Genomic DNA, 20285 nt, shown 5'->3' with positions numbered 1-20285 from the left:
GCAATCAATCCGATGGAGGGAAAAAGTTTTCAATAAACATTGCTGGAACAAGTGGATATCTAACTGGGAAAAAATATGACATTTGACCCTTATGCCACACCTTCCACCAAAACTGATTTAATATAGTTCATACACCTGGGGTGCCTGGGTGGCTCAGTTGGTTACGGTGCCAGGTCTTGATTTAGGCTCAGGTCATGATCTCAGGGTCCAGGGATGGAGCCCTGTCTCTGTCTCCTTGCTCAGCGGGAGTCGGCTTGAGGAGTCTCTTTCCCTCTCTCTCTGCCCCTCCCCACACTTGCTCTCTCTCTTTTTCTCTGTCTCAAATAAATAAATACATCTTTAAAAATATACATAGATCATACATCTAAAGATGAGGTGTCTTGGGTTTTTTTTAAGAAGAAAACATACAAGAATATCTTCTTGACTTCAGGGTAGGCAAGGTTTCTAACCATACATAAAGCAATATCCATAAAGGAAAATAACTGATAAATTAGGCTTTAAGACAAAAAAAATCTTTTCCTACCAAAACATACTGTTAAGCAAATGGACAGAAAAGCCATAACTGGGGAGAAAATATTTAAAAACATATATCTGGCAAAAGACTGGTATCCAAGATACAATTTCTGTAATGTATGTTTAGTTTTGAAGAACCTCTCTAGTTACCTAGTTTCTCTGCGCTTTCTCACTAATAATAATAAAAAAAAACCCTCAATGTTTTAAAAATGGAATTTTACTTTGAAATACTTGCAGATTCTCATGCAATGAGCATGAGAATGCAGCAAGATTGTATAATACTCTTTACCTTCTTTCCCCTAATGTTAACATCTTATAAAACTGTAGTACACTATCACGACCAGGATATGGACATTGATACAACCCATTAATCTTACTGAGATTTCCCTAGTATGCATTTGTATGTGTCAGTCATAGCACCTGCGTAGGATTGTCTGTCCACCACCACAGTGAACATATAGCATCTTTGCCGTCATCTGCTGCCCTTTTGTAACACCCCACCTCCCTTGCTGTGCCCCTCTCCTCATCCCCAACCCTGGCAACCACTAATTTGCTCTCCATTTCTAAAACGTTATCCTCTCAAAAGTGTTATATAACTGTATTGTACACCTGTAACACTCTATGTTAAATATACTGGAATTTTGTTCTAGAAATGAATCAAACGATGTGTAGCCTTTTGGAATCGCTTTTTTCATTCTGCATAATGCCTCTGAGATTCATCCAAGTTGGTGCTGTACCATTAGTTCATTCCTTTTTGTTGCTCAACAGTATTCTGAGTATGGGTACCCCACAGTTTAACCCTCCACACGTTTAAGGATACATAGGTTGCTTTCCGGTTTTGACTACTGTGAATAAAGCTATTTTGAACATTTGGGCGCAGTTTTTTTGGTTTGTGTTTTTATTTCTCTGGGAAAATGCCCAAGAGTTCAATTGCTGGGTTATATTGTAATTGCATGTTTAGTTTTTAAAGAAACCATCAAACTGCTTTCCTAGTTATCCAGTTTCTCTCCATCTTGCCAGGTTTTAGTGTTGTCACCACTTTTTAAAAATTTTAATCAGTCTGATAGGTCTATAGTGATATGTCAGAGTGGTTTTATTTTGTATTTCCCCTGGTTCCTAATATTGAACATTTTTTCATGTGCCTCTTCAATAAAATGTCTGATCATGTCCTTTGCTCTTTTTCTAGTTGGATTTTTTTTTTCTATTGTTGAGTTTTGAGAGGTCTTTATTTACCTAGGTGGTTAGTCTTTTGTGAGATATGTGGTTTGCAAATCTTTTCTCTAAGTCTGTAGCTTGTCTTTCACCTGCTTCATGGTGCTTTCATGGAGAAAAGCTTTTAATTTTGATGAGGTCTCTTATGGACTGAATCTTTGTGTCCCTGCAAAATTCACATGAGGAATCCTTGATGTGATAGTCTTAGAAAGTGGAGCCTGTGGGAAGTAATTAAATTTAGATTAGATCATAAGAGTATTATACCCTCATGATGGGATTGATCCCCTTATAAGAAGAGGGAGACAGTATTCCTCAAGAAATTAAAAATAGAACTTCCCTATGACCCTGCAATTGCACTACTGGGTATTTACCCCAAAGATACAGATGTAGTGAAAAGAAGGGCCATCTGTACCCCAATGTTTATAGCAGCAATGGCCACGGTCGCCAAACTGTGGAAAGAACCAAGATGCCCTTCAACGGACGAATGGATAAGGAAGATGTGGTCCATATACACTATGGAGTATTATGCCTCCATCAGAAAGGATGAATACCCAACTTTTGTAGCAACATGGACAGGACTGGAAGAGATGATGCTGAGTGAAATAAGTCAAGCAGAGAGAGTCAATTATCATATGGTTTCACTTATTTGTGGAGCATAACAAATAGCATGGAGGACATGGGGAGTTAGGAGAAGGCAGTTGGGGGAAATTGGAAGGGGAGGTGAACCATGAGAGACTATGGACTCTGAAAAACAATCTGAAGGGTTTGAAGAGGTGGGGGGGGTGGGAGGTTGGGGGAACCAGGTGGTGGGTATTAGAGAGGGCACGGATTGCATGGAGCACTGGGTGTGGTACAAAAACAATGAATACTGTTATGCTGAAAATAAATTAAAAAAATGATTAAAAAAAAAAAAGAAGAGGGAGAGAGTGAGCTAGATGGCTCTAACTCTTGCTCTCTCAGTCTTCCCCTCCTTCCCCACCTACTGAACACTTTACATGTACCACTGAAGAAAGGCCAAGCGAGTACACTGGGAGAAAATGTCCGCAATCCAGGAAGCAGGCTCTCACTAAACAGTTTCAATCTGCTGGCCTCTTGGTCTTGAACTTCCCAGCCTCCAGAACTGAAAGAAATAAATGCTTGTTGCTTAAGCCACATGATCTGTGTATTTTGTTATACCAGCCTGTGTATATTAAGATAGTGGACAGAGTCCAATCTATCAATCTTTCCTTCTATGAATTGTGCTTTTGGTATCAAGACTAAGAACTCTTTGCTTAACCTTAGATCCCAAAGATTTTCTCTTCTTTTTCCCCCAGATGTTTATGGTTTTATATTTTTCATTTAAGTCTATGATCCATTTTGAGTTATTCTTTGTGGTAGATAATGTTTACATGAGGTCCATTTTTGGAGGCTACAGATGTCCAATTACTCTTGCATCAAATGTTGAAAAGGCTATCCCTCCACCAGTAGACTGCTTCTGCATTTACGTCAAAAAAAAATCAGTTGAACATATTTGTGTGGATCTACTTCTGGGTTCACTGTTCTGTTCCATTCATGGGTCTAGACCTCTACAAATACCATAGTTCTTTGATTACTATAGCTATATAAGAAAACTTAGTATCAGGTAAAGTGAATCCTTAGAATTTATTCTTCTTTTTCAAGATCGTTTTAGGTATTCTAGGGCTTTACCTTTAGAATTAAATTGTCTATGTCAGCAAAAAAACTTAGCTGGGATTTTGATAGAATGCATTAAACTAGAGCTCAATTTGGGGGAGAACTGACATCTTTACTACGTTGGGTTGTCCAATCCACGAACACAGTATGTCATTTATTTGAGTCTTTGATTTCTTTCATTAGCATTTTGTAATTACCAACATAAAGAACCTAAACATGTTTGGTTAGCTTTATATCTATTTATGTTTCCTTTGGAGCAAGCACAAATCACACTGTACTTTTAAATTTTGTTTTCATATGTTCATTCCTAACACACAGAAAGGCAGTTGATTTTTAGAAGGAAAATATTCAGTCTTTCATCGAGTCTGATGTAGGATAAAGGATATTTTTTGGCACATGCTCTCCATCAAGTTGAGGAAGTTCCTTTCTTTTCCTAGATTGCTGAGTTTTTTTCATGAATGGGTGTTGGACTTTTTTCAAGTGGTTTTTCTCCATCAATTGACATGACCGTGTGCTTGTCTTTATTAGCCTGTTCTTATGAATTTTATTGATTTATTTTCAAAGGTTGAACTAGATTTTCATATCATGAGTAAATCCCAATTGGTCATAATATATAATTTTTATACATAGCAGGCCTCAATTTGTTATTTTTTGAGTATTTTTGCACCTAAAATCATGCAGGATATTGCTTTAGTTTTCTTTTTTGCCTTCTGTCTCTGTACGGTTTTGGTATCATGGTAATACTAGCCTCATATAATGCACTGGAAAGTGATTCTGCCTCTTCTAATTTTCTGAAATATATTGTGTAAAACTGGTAATTCTTTAATGTCTGTAAGATTCTCTAGTGAAACTAGCTAGACATTCTGCAAATTCATTTTTCAGGAGCTTTTAAATTACAAATTCAATTTTTATGGTTTTATTACTTTTAAGATGATCTATTTCATCTTGATTGAATTTTGGTAGTTACTGGTTTTTGAGGAATTGCTCCATTTTTTTTCCAGAGTTGTGAAATTCATGAGCATAAAGTTGTTTGTAGTTTTCCCAATTATTCTTTTTCTTTTATTTTTTCAGTGTTCCAAGATTCATTGTTTATGCACCACATCCAGTGGTCCATGCAATACGTGCCCTCCTTAATAATACCCACCATCAGGCCCTCCCAACCCCCACCCCCTCCCCTCCAAAACCCTCAGTTTGTTGCTCAGAGTCCACAGTCTCTCATGGTTCCTTTCCCCCTCTGATTCCCCCAACTCACTTTTCTCCTTCACCCAATGTCTCCTTTGTTATTCCTTGTGCTCCACAAGTAAGTGAAACCATATGATAATTGACTCTCTCTGCTTGACTTATTTCACTCAGCATAATCTCCTCCAGTCCTGTCTATGTCAATACAAAAGTTGGGTATTCATCCTTTCCAATTATTCTTTTAAAGATGATAAGTTCTATAGTGATATCTTATTTCATTCTTGAAGTTGGAGATTTGTATGTTTTACCCATCTCTTTCCATATTTATTAGTCATGCTAGAGGTTTGTCAATTTTATTGTTTTATTTTCAAAAAACAGATTTTTGTTGATTTCCTCTGTTGTTTTCCTATTTTCTATTCCATTTATTTCTGCTATAATTGTTATTATTCCCTTCCTTTCTGGTTGATTTGGGTTTATTTTGCTCTTCTGTTTCTAATTTCTTGAGGTAGAAACTTCGATTATTGATTTGAGACCTTCCTCTTCTCTCTTGTAAGCATTTGGAGCAATATTTCCTTCTCAGCACTGATTTAGCTGTATCTCATATATTTGATATGTTTTATGTTTCAATCTGCTTTAGGTACTTAAAAAATTGTACTGAGACTTCCCCTTAACTCTGCCTATTCCCAGTTTGCTGAGAGTTTTCATCATAAATATATATTGGACTTTCTCATGTTTTTCCTAAATCTATCTGCTCTCTCGCTCCAACATTTTACATTTTTCCCATATAAAAAATCCCCTTCTGCACCTTATTCTAGAAATTCTGTGGTTTTAGCTATTACATTTACGTCTGTGGTCCATTTGAGTTAAATTTTACATGAGATGTGAGGTAAGAGTTGAGATTCATTTTTGATTTATAACTAACCAAGAGTTCCAGTACCCTTTTTTGAAAAGATCATCCTTTCCTGCTTAAATTGGCTTGGTACCTTTGTCAGAAATCAATTCACCATATATGTTCCACTAGGTTTATTTCTGGGGTCTCTATTCCATTCCACCAATATATACGTTTATCCTTATGCCAACATCATTGTACCTTGACTACTATGCCTCTAGAATAAGTCTTGAGAGCAGGTTGTGTGAGTCCTTCGGCTTTGTTCTTTTTCAAAATTATTTTAGCTATGGAAGGTCCATGAATTTCCATATAAATTTTAGAGGAGGTTGTTGGTTCAAAAAACAAGCCTGCTAGGATTTTGACTGGGATTGTGTTGAATCTATAAATCATTCTGGAGATAACTGGGAGTTTATATCTTCTAAATAATGAACATGCTATGTTTCTCCTTCTATTTAAGTCTTTAATTTCTCTCAGGAGTGTTTGTATAGTTTTGTAGAGATTTTGTCAAATTTATCCATAAGCATTTCATATTTTTATGCTATTATAGTGGTGTTTTTAAACATTTTCATTTTTGATTGTTTATTGCTTGTATACAGAGAAACACTGTTTTCGTATCTTAATCTTTGTGACTTCGATAAATTCACTTATTAATTCTAGTGGCTTTTTTGTAGATTCTTTAGGATTTCCTATATAGATGATCAAGTCATCCGGGAGTAAAAATAGTTCTACTTCTTCCTTTTTAATCTGGATAACATTTATTTCTTTTTCTTACATTTTTATACTGGTTGAGATCTAAAATAATGTTGAATAGAGATGATAAGAGCAGAAATTCTTTTTTTTAATTATGTTCAGTTAGCCAACATGTAGTACATCATTAGTTTTTGATGTAGCATTCAAAGATTCATTAGTTGTATATAATACTCAGAAGAGCAGAAATTCTTATCTCATTCCTAGCGTTAGCCTTCAGCCTTTTCCCATGAAACATGACAGTAGTTTAAAATGTTTTGTAGATACTCATTATAAGCTCTATTCCTATTTCACTGAGATTTTTTTTCTTTTTTTTCTTAAGTTGGGTCCACACCCAATGTCTAGCCCAATATGGTGCCTGAACTCACGATCCTGAGATCAAGTCCTGGACGGAGATCAAGAGTGGGACTATTAACCAACTGCACCACCCAGGAGCTTCTCGCTAAGAGTTTTATCACAAATGTATATTGGACTCTCTCAAATGCTTTTTCTACATTTATCTGTCTTCTGGCTCATACATTTTACACTTTTACCCATACGCAAAACACATTCATAATCACCCAAGCCTCTAAAAATCCCATTCTGTTACAGTGTCAGCATGAAGCCAAGATCTCATTGTCTAAATCTGGTCCAGGTGCAGCTAACCCTCCTTGAGAACAGTCTATCTTGACCTGAAGACGCAGGAACTAAAGAGATGATTATCCAACCCCTACAGTCAACATACCATAGTGGGACATAGGATAACCTCTAGAGACCCTCTCCTTCCAAAAAAGGAGAGTGGGAGGCATATAACAACGACCAATCCATAGTATTTTTTGTTTCTCACACATGGTTCCTTATTTCCTGCTAAGTTACTTTTGGTTTACATTCACCCCACAGAAAAGGTCACTGGTTCTTAGCCTAGTATGGGAGTTCACTACTCACCACCTCTTCACACACACACACACACACACACACACACACACACACACACACACTGTAGCATGCCCAGCACTGTGACTTCTGTTTCTGGTTTGCCCAGACTGGTGAATGCCCTAAGAGAAAGCTCAGTTTGGAATGTTAAGTTCTCCCTAATATTTCTCCCTTGACATTTGATTTTACTTGGTAATCCCTCTCTTGTCAATTCTTTGGTGCTTTATGTATAAAGATGTTTATACTATTTCATCTAAATTTTTTTGTTCCCTTTATTCTGGGAGTTGGTTGGACTGCCTAACTTATTTGCTAGTTTACCCCACTAATCAGTACCAGTGTGTGTAATGGAAAAAGTTTAGGCCCTCTTTCCCAAAGAGTTTGAATTTTCCCTCAGAATCCTCTTACTACATTGGAGTTGATACACAGAATCATGTCGGCTCTTGGAGGAACTTTCAGGTTTCTAACTACCAGGGGCCAACCATTCTGGTTTGCCTGACTGGGGGGTTTCTAGATACAAGACTCTCTGCGTTAAGCCTGGAGAAGTTCTGGTCATATCAGAGCAGGTCACCCTCTCAGCTATGACTCAGCTATAACATCACTAAATGTAGGTGTGAGTAACCCACTCTCTTTTCTCAGAGGAGGAAAGGAACCATCACACTTTCCAGTGACCCCACAGCTCCTTAATCTATCCCCTGCCTGTTAGTTGACCAGTGAGATGGCTCAGCTGGACTGAAGTAAGTTCTCTGGGAGACTTGATACTGACAGCATTGGTGCCACTTCCTTGAGCTCAAGTCTGAGTGATCTTAAGAAGGCATTTACCTGGCCAGGAAGCTTCTAGAACAAAGATGCACTAGATGGAACTGGTACCCTTTCCTACCTCCACAATAAATGTAAAATGTGGTATGGAGCTCGGGTTCTTCTCCTGCAGCACATTCCATGATTCATCCTGCCAGCCTAGGCCAACGTCACCTTGCAGTGGAGGAATAAAAGACCAAGGCAGAGTGTCCTCTCTTCATTTTCTTCTTGTAAATTGTTCCTAGTGAACTTTATACGTATACCATATATGCTAGTGGTACTTAAGGCTCTTTCCCCTGTACAACATCTAGGATTACTATAGCACAACACTGGGTATTCCCCACAGTGAACATTTACTGCAACTACTACTCAGTGACAGATAAATGACAATTTCCTCTAACAGAAATTTGGAGCTTTCTGTCTGAACTCAGCACTAATGGCTTGTGTTCATTGCAATGTATTAGTGTAACATTCTGACAGAGAGGTGTCAAGGGGGAGAATCAGGGACTAAATGAATTAAATAGAAACAAAGGAAATAGGATCAGGACTAGAAGAGAACAAAGATATTTCCCTTAGCCACATCTGGCTAAGAGTTTTTTCTTATTAAAGAGAGCAGCAGATCTCAGTGGATGGTGCAAGGATCCATGGGGTTCCCAAAATCTTTAGGGCTTTTGCAACGTCATTATTATTTTCCTAACATGACAAAGATAATTTTTCACTCTCCTGTTCTCACCAGTACACAGTGGAGTTTTCCAGAGGCTCTGTGATATTTACCCTGATAGAATGAATGCAGAGGCAGATACAAGGATCCAGCTGTATTCTAGTCAGACATATTCAAGAAGTTTGCAAAAATGTAAGGCAATGCCACTCTTACTAAACCTTTATTGTTTTGGAAAATATTTTTGTAGATAATGCTATTTATTTTTAGCATGTAAGAGATTATTATTGTTATTTTCAAATGAACTAATAAATAATTTGATTGTGTTTTAATTTCACAGGCAGTAAATATTAGCTGATAAAACCAATCTAAACCAAATTTCCTTAGAGGCCTCAATAATTTTTAAGAGTGGAAAGGGATCCGGAGACCAGAAAGTTTGAGAACCACTGGAACAAAACCTATAAATTAATACTGGAGAGTACACTGTAGTTAGTTCCTGTATTGTGTAATTGTGTCACGTGTGTATTAACAGTATTACCTGCTTATGAAACTATATGTAGTTCATGCCATAGTGTGGGTTAAGTCATTTTCAACTAACCATTTTTAAAACTCATTCCTTCATTTGCTCATAACAAATATTTGAGTTTCTACTCTGTGGCAGCCACCATGGTAGGTTTTGGGGGTACAACTGTGAACAAGATGCACTTCCTGATTTCAAGTAGCTCACCAGATGGAAATAGCAGATCAGTCAACAGGTCCTCTCCACAGAGCATGAGGAGAGCCATGAAAGGGGGACTGTGTGAGGGTGGGTAGCTGCTCCTGTCTAGGGGAGTAAGAGGGAGCAGTTCCCAGAGGTGTTATCTGACCTCTGACCTGAGGGACAAACCAGAGCTAACCAAGGAAGGTCACTTTAGGAAGAGGGAACCACACAGAAGAAACAGTGCTCTGAGACATCTGGTAATACACCTCTTGATTATAAGTGGACAGATGTGACAAATGTGCCTGCTGATTTCACTGGGGATGAATTGTGGCACAGGCCTGAAGGCTTCATTGTGGTAGATTTAGAGTGACATTGGCTCAAGGGAACTTTTCCTTTCACAAGGTTTGCCCTCTGCCCTGTGACTTAGAAGTAGATCGTGAAGGCTGAGCAGGGCGACCAGAAGTCCAGGACTGCGTGGAACAAACACATTTCCTGACTGGTGGGCAGGAACTTATGGACAGTGAGTCAGGAACTGCATGGATAGTAGAATGTGCTCTGTGGTCTGCCAAGTATATGGGGATGCAGTCACCTTGAGTCACTACTCAGGTTGCGTTTGTCTTCATTCATTGCCATGATTCCCGGAGCTATAATGTAAATGCAGTTTCCCACAGATCACTGAAAGCATCCCCCAGGTTTCAAAGTAGTTCTCTATCCTATGGCAGCAACAGCTGGGAAACTGTAGATTCTACCTGTGGAACACACAACAGAACAGTAACAGTACCTGTGAGGGGAGCCTGGGTGGCTCAGTCATTTGGGCGTCTGACTCTCGACTTCAGCTCAGGTCATGATCTCAAGGTTGTGAGATCCAGCCCCTGTGGGGCGCACTGCTGGGCATGGAGCCTCCTTAAGATCTCTCTCTCCCTCTCCCCTTGCCCTTCCCCCCATTTGCACACTCACTCTCTCTCTCTCTAAAAAAACAAAATTTAAAAATGGAGAACAGTGGTAATGAGAACTGATGTAATAACCTAAATTTTATCAAATACATAAGCCTATGCAAAGAAATTCAGTCAAATATTTTATTATAGTAAATATCTGGGCCACTAAAGTACTGGTTTGCTAGTTGAATGACCAACACTGCCACATTACCTGAAACAGGCCTAGACAGACCCGAGGCATGACTCCAAGGGAATTCGGGCAACAGGGAACCCAGTTATGGGATCAAGGCCAACTGCAGCAGTAACTCGGTGCTATGCCCCCAGAATGAGGGGTTACAGCAACCTTTGTAGCTCCTTTCCATCTTAATTCTAGATTGTCCCTAGAGCCAAATACACTGGGATGAAACAGATAAAAAATTAGTTAATAAAATTAAGAGTTCAGTTATAGTACTTTTCTGATGAGAACACTTTTTTTTTTTAAACAAAGGAGGTGAATGATCTGTATACTGAAAACTACAAACCACTGATGAAAGACATTGAAGAAGAATAATGGAAATAAATGGAAAGATATCTCATGTTCATGGACTGGAAGAATTAACATTGTTAAAAGGGCTGTACTACTCAAAGCCAATGCAATCCCTATTAAAATTCCACTTTTTACAGATGGTGCTTTTTACCAAGGTAGAAAAAATTCTAAAATTTATATGGAACCACAAAAGACCACCCCCCGCCAAAGAAACAAACAAACAACAAAAAAACCAAGCAATCTGAGAAAGAAGAACAAATCTGAAGACATCACACTTTATGATTTCAAACTATATTATAAAGCTATAGTAATCAAAACAATATTAGCATAAAGACAGCTGGGGTACTAGCATAAAGACAGACACATAGACCAAATGAATAGTCAACTAATATTTGACAAAGGAGCCAAGGACACTCAATAAAGTAGACAGTCTCTTCAATAAATGGTTCTGGCAAAATTGCACCTTCACATGTCAAAGAATGAAACTAGACCCCTATCTTATGTCACTCTTAAAAATTAACTCAAAATAAATTACAGACTTAAATATAAGGCCTGAAGTCATAAAACTCCTTGAAGAAAAAATAAGAGAAAATCTGCTTGACATAGGGCTCAGCAGTGATTTTTTTTGGATATGACAACTAACGCACAAATAACAAAATAAAAAATAAACAAGTGAGACTACATCGCATTCAAGAACTTCCGCACAGCGAAACAATAAACAAAACAAAACAGCAACGTATGGAATGGCAGAAAACATTTGGAAATCATATATCTGGTAAGGGATTAATATTCAAAATATATAGAAATCTCATAAAACTCCATGGCCAAAAAAAATTAAAAACAACAACAACAAATAATCCAATTAAAAATCAGCAGATGATCGAGACACCGGGGTGGCTGGGCGGTTGAGTGTCTGACTCCTTGTTTCAGCAGGTCATGATCTTGGGTTTATGGGTTCGAGCCCCATGTCCAGCTTCCTGCTCAGTCTAGAGTCTGTTTGTCCCTCCCTGCACTCATGTGCATATGTGCACATGTGTGTGCATGCTTTCTCTTTTTAATAAATAAGCAAAAATCTTTAAAAAAATGGGCAGATGATCTAAGTAGACATTTTTAGAAGAAGATATTCAAATGGCCAACCGGTACATGTAAAGCTATTCAGCATTGTTAATCATCAGGGAAATGCAAATCAAAACCATTGATGAGCTATCGCCTTATACTGGGCAGAATGGCTATCATTAAAGATAATAAGGGTGGGCAAAAATGTGGAGAAAATGGAGTGCTTGTGCCCTGCTGGTGGGAATGTCAATTGGCTCAGCCACTATGGAAAACAGTATGGCGTTTCCTCAAAAAGATTAAAAATAGAATTACCATATGACCCAGCCATTCTACTTCTGACCATTTATCTGAAGGAAGCAAAATCACCATCTCAAAAAGCTCTCTACAGCCCCAAGGTCACTGCAACCATTGTTATTCACAATGGCCAAAAGGAAACGACCTAAGTGTCCATTAACAGATGATGGATGGAGAAAATGTGGTGTATCTATAATGGAATAGTACTTGGCCATAAAAAAGAAGGAAATCGTACGATTTGTGACAACATGGCTGGGTCTTGAGGACATTAAGTTAAAATAAATCAGAGGAAGACAAATACCATACCATCACTCATATGTGGAATCTAAAACACCGAACTTAAAGCAACTGATTGGTGATTGCCAGGGGTGGGATGTGGAGTGAGGTCGGCAAAATGGATGAAGGTGATCACAACACATAAACTTCTCATCATAATAAATGTCCTAGGAATATAATACACAACATGGTGACTATAGTTAAGAATACTGTATTGTGTATTTGAGAAATTGCTAAGAGAGCAAATCTCAGACATTCTTATCACAAGAAAACAAATTTTCTAACTACGCGTGGTGAGGGATATTAACTAGATTTTCTGTGGTGATCACTTTACAGTATATGCATATATCAAATCATTTTGTTGTACACCTAGAGCCAATACAATGTTCTGGGCAATCACATCTCAATTTTTAAAACGGATAAATGAAAGCCACTACACATAGAAATCACAGGAAGATACAAAATTATTCCCCTCAAGCCAATCGCAGGATAGCATCACTCCAAATTTCATGGCTTACTTACACTTACTGAGACCAGAAAATAAACTGCATTGGAAAACAATAATAGACAAGCATGAACAAAATCCCTTCCGTGAGAAAGTTGTACATTTCTATAAAATAACTGCATCCACTCCACCTAGTCTCCCACTTCTCCATCTAGATGCAATCATCAGTCCAGAAACCTTCATTTCTGGAAAAAAGTACCGTGGCAAGAAACAAAGAAAACCCAAGACAGCCGCAGAGCCAGCCTCCTCCTGAGTTAGCAACTGAATGCCTTGGTAGGAGGGAGGGGGCGCCCAATGGTGACCTTGCTGGGCCCAAAGGTCTGCCATGGAGAGTTGGTCATGAGAAGAACCTTAAGCAGACTCCCTGTCGGGAAATCACGATCCCCTAAACCAATTCTGAGCATGCCCAAGGCTCCTGTGCAGCAGGGCGGGTGGGAGGGGGCGAGGTTTGTGATGCAAGATCTTGCTGCTTGGCAACAAGTGAGGTGCTCCACAAACTTCTAAACAACAAAATAAAACGTGATTGGTTCCCCTGTGGGCAATGTAATAGTTAACAGTTAACAGCTTACGGTGTAAATAACGAGGCCAAGTAGGACTATGGGTTCTGTTCACAGTATCGGTACTCAAGGGAATCGGATTATTTCTCTGACGCTGTTAACAAAGTGACAATATGACATTTGCTTCCCATTCTATAAAAACATTTTCAATTTTAATGACAATGTGCACATTTAGTTTGTTCAGAGAAGCAATTCCTAGACTTCAGAAAAATGACAGAAGCGGGTGAGGAGAGATGAAATCGAACAACTATATACTCAAATAATGGAGGCGATTTTTATAGGTCTGGTATCTAAAAGTAAAGAGTTCAAAATAATGTTATTTTTCAGCACATGGTTTCTGTGAACAGCTAACCATAATTTTTTTCCTTGCCTGCATTCCCAAGTTGGTTTCATAGAAGGCTTTATTGTCGTCCCGGAGCATTGTCTTGCATTAATTTCTATGACAAGGAACCCAAAACACATGGTGCTGAGAGTAACAAAACAGAGTTAGGGAAACAGTCATGACTTGGCACAAAGTGTGACAAGCTGTAAAAAAGGGAATGTTTCAATATCTGAAGTGGTGTTGACTTCCTATGAACAACCTTTTCTCTTCTAAACAGTATCATATTCTTTTCAAGCACATTTGGAACGCAAGTCAAGCTGTGTTTTATTTTTGATTATAATAAACACAGTCAGTTTCCTGTAACAAAGACGTACTAGTGGTGACCAGTTGAAAGCCAAAGTACACCAACATAAGCTGGGCGGGGGGTGAGGTGGCGGGGACTGGGGGGTGGGTAGTCAACAGATAAAATAAAAGAGCAGCCGTCTGGAAAGTTCTCTTAAAAGAACATAAAAAGGCAGTGTTTTCTTATGAGACTAACACAGAATGCCAAAATATCTAGCTGGGCTCTTTTTTTGTTGTTGTCACTTATGGCAATTTGTAACTAAAAATAGCAAATCCTTCAAAATAGTGGGCTCTCCTATTTTGTGTGTGTGTGTGTGTGTGTGTGTGTGTGTGTGTGTGTGTGTGTGTGTTTTAATCACCATTATAAAACTCAAAATCTCTGGACAGTGCTTTAAATGGTAACACGATTTCTTTTGGAAGATTCCTCTATGGAGCAGCTTACTACGTTTATCATAGCACTAATCAAACTGTTGTCTTACAATGATCATTTTAAAATGTTTATAGAAATAGGGGAAGGGGATGAAGAGGTACAAACTTCCAGTTTTAAAATAAATAAGTCACAGGGTTGCAAAGTACAGCATGGGAAATAGTGTCAATAATACCGTCCCAACGTCGTACGGTGACCACACTTAAGATGGTGAGCATAGCTGAATGTATGGAATCATCCGCCGAATCACTATGTTGCACAATTGAAACTAATATAACATCGTGTCTCAACTATGCTTCAATTTAAAAAGCTTATAATTAGGCATGCACTTAGATTGACCAAGGGGAAACCATGGTTTATAGATAAAGTTTATAAAGCTTTCATGATTAAATTGAATTCCTGATCTCAAATTCATTAGGAAATAATGTAAATCACCTTACCATTTCTTGAACTAATGCTTTTTCATAATCAAGCTCACACAGTAATCTGTCTCTACCATCAAACAGCTAAAAGAGAAGAATATTACATTTTGATTAAAGAAAAGAACAGAACGCCTAAAATTCCTCCTCAGTAGAATTTAGCAACACATATTTTGATTTTAAACAGGAGAAAAGGGGATTCCAATACGATTTAGAAAATTTAAATGTCTGTAGATTATCATGTAACAATAATATATTATGATATAATTACTGTATTTTTACTAGAAAAGCAAACAATATACACACAGGAAATGCCAATTTATTTACAGTCTTCCTCACACTACCCGAACAAAATGTGCATCGATATATATATATATATATATATTATATATATATATAATATATATTATATATATATATAATATATATATATATAATAAAGTAAGTAGAGACTGTCAAGAAGAGCAATTGTGCTTTTTCTTTATAGGACCCATTTCTTTTATTTTAGTTTTTTGTGTTCTGTTTCTGTGCACATCAGATTCTCTTCATGCCAGCTGAAAACAACCATCAAAGAGCAGACACTCTACTCCTATGACTTGCCTCACTGTCTTCAATGATTATTTACCATTTGTGTATATTTATACTACATTACATTATATACACTGATATAATATAACTGATATATATCATGATATGTATTATCAATGATATATATCATATATTATGTATTACATATCAGTTACATAATATATATGTGCATATATGTATATGACATATAATATATATCAGTGATATATTATATACATATATTGTATGTCAGTTATATATGCTGATAAACTTCAAACCTTGGTTCTGACATCCACTCAATTAATTCATATATTCATCATTTAATACACATGAATGGAACACCTTTTGGATGCCAGGAGGTCTGTGTTCGTCTACGGAGTTACAGAAATGAAGTAGAACAGAAACTGTCCTCTGGAGCATCTACAGTATGGTAGGAGAGCAACGTGAAAAATGACCATAATACATAAGAAAATATGTTAATAAGCCATATTTTCAGGTGGTTAAAAAGCATGAAGATCCACATATCCCAGCAACCACATTATAATCAGATCAAGTGACCAACCAGGTATAAAGTAGAAAGGAGAGAGTAGAGATTGACCCTCAATTTCTCATCTGTTCTTGGGATTGATGAACAATCAAAGTCATTCACTTAAGTGGGGGAAAACAGCAGAATCCAGATTCAAGGTGTAATGAGTTCAAGTTTTGACAGTGAGTTTGATGCATATGTAAGGAATTTTTCAGCAAACATTTTTTAAGTCTGATGATTAAGAATATAAACAAGACAGTTCCCGACTGTAAGAGAGCAAAGAGTCCCAGGTACGCAGGGCCACAGAGAGAACTCCTAATTACCATAGGAAATGGATGGGGACTGTTGAAGTGCGTGTAACATTGAAATTAAAGATGAAAACAGAGTTGAAACTAGAGATAGGGTGTTCAGGGTAATCACAAAGCAGGAGAGGAAGTTTGGAAGTCACTGGTAAGCAAGCGTGCCAGTTATGGGAGAGGCTGACGTTAGCTAGAGAGAAAATGAGGAAGACCAAGGATAAACAGAGTTCCCAAGAATGGCATTCAAGTGGAAAATGGAGGAGAAGAAGCCACTGACAGATATTGCTTAGGAAGGAATGAAGAATCGTGTGACAAATCAGAAGTGAACATTGCTGCAGAAGAGTCTATGACACAGCCAGTAGTCCTGTCACATATGGCAGATAATTCAGGAAGGAAAAAATCTAAGAAGGATCAAAGGCAATATGAATCTCACTGTGACCTTATCTACAGGAAAAACTAGCATCGGGGGAATGAAAAGGGGACTGGTAAACACAGATTTCTTTTAAATAGTATTTGAAGTACAGTAAATGGCAATGGGTTAGGTGTGATTAAGGTCAATGGATAGCACCAAGATGATGGTTTCACCATGTCTTAGGCTAGAGGGAAATTTTAAAAGGCATAAGAGTGAAAGGGGCTGATGAAGAAAGTTCCAGAAGAGAAGGAAGAGATGATTCAGGGAATAGATGGAAGGATGAGTCAGGGCAAAGAAGAATGATCCTGTTTGGATCAAAACAAGTAAAGGTAAGGCTAGGTAAGATAAGGCACAGAGGAAGAGAACGCAGAGGGGAAAAAAAAATCCAAGTGTTCGCCATGTTTTCTGTGAATTGGAAAGTACCATGGAGGATGGAATATGGAAATTAAGAAAAGTAGTGGTAAGATTAGAAGAGCTGTAGGGGATAGTAGGAAAGGGTGTTAATTAGATCCAAGTAAAATGATAGACAGAGAGAGGGTGCATCCACTCTGGGTTAAAACCCCATACACTTGGAAATGCCACCAGCAGGTAAGGATTGACCCATCTCCACGGGAGCAGGGCTGAAGAACAGTGGGGACTGGCTAGACAGGAGCCTCTGAAGGAACACAGCGGTATAGTTGATAAGGTGGGAGGGTTGATGGCAGGGTTAGGGGAAGTAATGGAATGAGGTGGAAGGAAAGGAAAAGATTCTGTTTTGAATCATCATACCTTGGTCTGAAAAGGAGTGTCACCAAATTTTCACTGGGTGTCAAAGACCATTAACCCCAATCCTTCCTGCCTCTTAGATTACTCTTCTCAGTGACCTCTTCTGCTCTATGTCTCCACTCTCGTTCGTCTTTCCATTGGCATCATTCAAAAATATTCTAGTTTCTTCTTTAAAAAATTTCCTCCCTCAGCCTCACGTCCCTCTCCAACTACTCCCCTACTTCTCCCTGACCATCCACAGCCCAACTTCCAGAGAGCTGCCCACGCTCACTGTCTCCACTTCTGCATTCACCCAGCTTCTCACCTGCTCCTACAGTTCCAGGAAAATCACTCTCATTAATATCACGGGGGTCACTCTGTTGCCAGACTAATTGCCTAATCTTCCCTTTTGAGCCTTTAGCATGGCTGGTGGCAGGACACACTGCAAAGGAAATTCCCCCTTGCTTTGCTTCCAGGATGTCCCCTCTCTGGCTTTCCGCATTGCCTGTTCTCATCTTCACTCAAATGCTCACCAGCCTTAACTTCTCTTTTACCTCTCCTGCTTCAACCATATCAATGACTGTAGAGTTTACTGCCTAAACATCCCTAGAATTCATCCTTCCCAGTCATCCCCAGCATCACTGTCCTCTTTCTGTTTCAGATTATACTTTCCCTGGCTTATCCAAGTAACCTCTTAACCGGTCTCTCTGGTTCTAGATTTTCCTTCCTCCCACTCATTTTCATTCTGAGACATGAATCCAATCCTTCCCCAACATTTAAAGGTCCCCCATGGCCTCAGAAGGCAATGCAAATCCCTTGGCATGATTAATAATCCCTGCCACGAGCACTGCTTCTTGACACCCCTGACTCTCACATACCCTCAGCTGTAGGCAATCACATGCACTTACTTCCCTTCTGCATGTTTCTGACCCTTCCCACCTCCCATGTCCCCTTCCTGGCTTATTAGAACCACTCTTCTGGGAGTCAGCTCAGACTCCTTCCTCCAACCTTCCTGGACCCCTTAAAATCCACGCTGGGCTCCCCCACGTGGCCCAGAGCAATCTGTACTCAGTCTCCACTGCCCTGCCTCCTGATGCTGACCACACCCCGGGCTGTCATCTCTGACTTCTGGCTGACTCCCTCCCAGAAGGATTCGTATTATGGCCATGGCTGGAATACAGATTCAGCTGTTATTAGATTATTGGAATTTTAACATGAAAGTTACTGAATATCATAATAGACAGTGCTTTAAGCCCTGGTGGGTGGCAAGAGATCAACTTAACCAGCTACAGGCCATTTTCCAACTTCGTTTTCACTGAATCCAGGGATAAACAAGACAACGTGTGTCTTATTCAGGGGCTTCTGAGCTGCTCACCCCTTCCCCCTCTTCCTGCCCCAAGACAAATGCTCATACATGGCTCACTGGATTCCTACCTCATGCTTCAGCCATATCAAATCACAAAAAAGTCCACAAACACATCTCACACTTACGCATTCACGCTCTGAACCCAGCGCTTCTACCCTCCTACCTACCTGGAAAGATCAGCTCCACTGAAGGAGTGTGAAATAGGTGTGGAACTGTGTGTGAAGCCTTTCTAGAACCTTCCAGGTAAAGCTAGACATCTTTTCTCTATGTACATACTTCCATTACAGTCCACGTCACACAGCCCTAGGATTTTTGTCTCTTGCTCTAGATTTAATCTGCTCTACAGCAGGGCTGTGTGTGTGTGTGTGTGTGTGTGTGTGTGATTTTTGTATCTCAACAGTAGCTTAATGCCTGGCACTAAAAGGCATTTAATAAACATTACTGAATTAATTGATTTAGTGGAGGATATTGGAAACCAAACCAGTAAATATCAGCTCGCATTTGTTCAACAACTCCTGACGTGCTTTCCAATCGGCAAAGCACTTGGACGCGCATTATCTCATTCTACCCTCACAGTAAGCCTGTGAGAGACAGGAAGAAGGATAAGGCACTGGCCCAAGGGACCACAGTGGCGGAAATGGAAGAGGAAACCAAGGTTCAAGAGTCTTTCTGCTCAATACCAAATTGTGCCTGTATTCAATGTTTCTGTGGTGGTCCAGTACATATAAAGAAAAAAAGAAAAGAGAAAGGATTTAAGAAATGATCAATCAGGCTAGGAATCTGCTATATTTGCCTAGAAGAGAGTTGTGAATTAAAAATATGGTATAAGATATATATATATATATATATATATATATGTATATATTTTGAATTTTATAGTAGCCTTGTTAAAAAAAAGTAAGAGAAATTAATTTTAATAATATATTCTTATCCAAATACTCATTCAAAATATTATCATCTCAATGTGTAATAATCAATATTAAAAAGCATTGCTGAGATATTTCACTTAAATGCAGTCTTTGAAACCCAGTGTGTACTTCTCACATACAGCATATCTCAATGTGGGGGCTAAAACTTCATCAGAAATACCCGATCTGTATTTAGATTGCATAAAGTTTACAGAAGAAAAAGCAGATTCACATACCAAGTTATTTAAAATATACATAAAGGTTTCCCAATAAACTGAAACAAGTATCAGTTTTCAATAAATTTAAATTAAAAAATTAAAATGAAATACAATTAAAAACTGAGTTCTTCAGTTGTACCAGATACAATTCATATGTTCAACTAGACACACGGGGCTACCACTGGCTGGTGCAGACCTAAGGAAGCTGAGGATGCATTTAACTGAAATCTTTACGCTCACACAGGGTATAACTCGTCATTCGAAGGGGTATGTTTCTTTCTAATTAGTGGTTTCCTAGTCAGATTTTTTG

The 20285-nt window shown here is 38.6% G+C and overlaps 1 protein-coding gene across 1 annotated transcript in view; it reads right to left on the bottom strand.

Moving 5' to 3' along the window:
* LOC111155510 (chromosome unknown C10orf67 homolog) overlaps positions 1-20285 on the bottom strand; it is a gene marked incomplete at its 5' end in the record, with an annotated part of 80575 nt that overhangs the window by 7577 nt on the left and 52713 nt on the right. Inside the window, one exon of the mRNA XM_022515683.1 lies at positions 14957-15022. Coding sequence (XP_022371391.1) covers positions 14957-15022 — 66 coding nt within the window. The remainder of the gene's footprint in view (positions 1-14956; positions 15023-20285) is intronic.

Source organism: Enhydra lutris, unplaced genomic scaffold (genome assembly GCF_002288905.1).
Source record: "Enhydra lutris kenyoni isolate GAN:26980312 unplaced genomic scaffold, ASM228890v2 scaffoldscaffold42, whole genome shotgun sequence".
Taxonomy (NCBI): Eukaryota; Metazoa; Chordata; class Mammalia; order Carnivora; family Mustelidae; genus Enhydra; species Enhydra lutris.
Note: the sequence above shows the minus strand (reverse complement) of the source record. Positions and strands in the feature narration are given on the sequence as shown.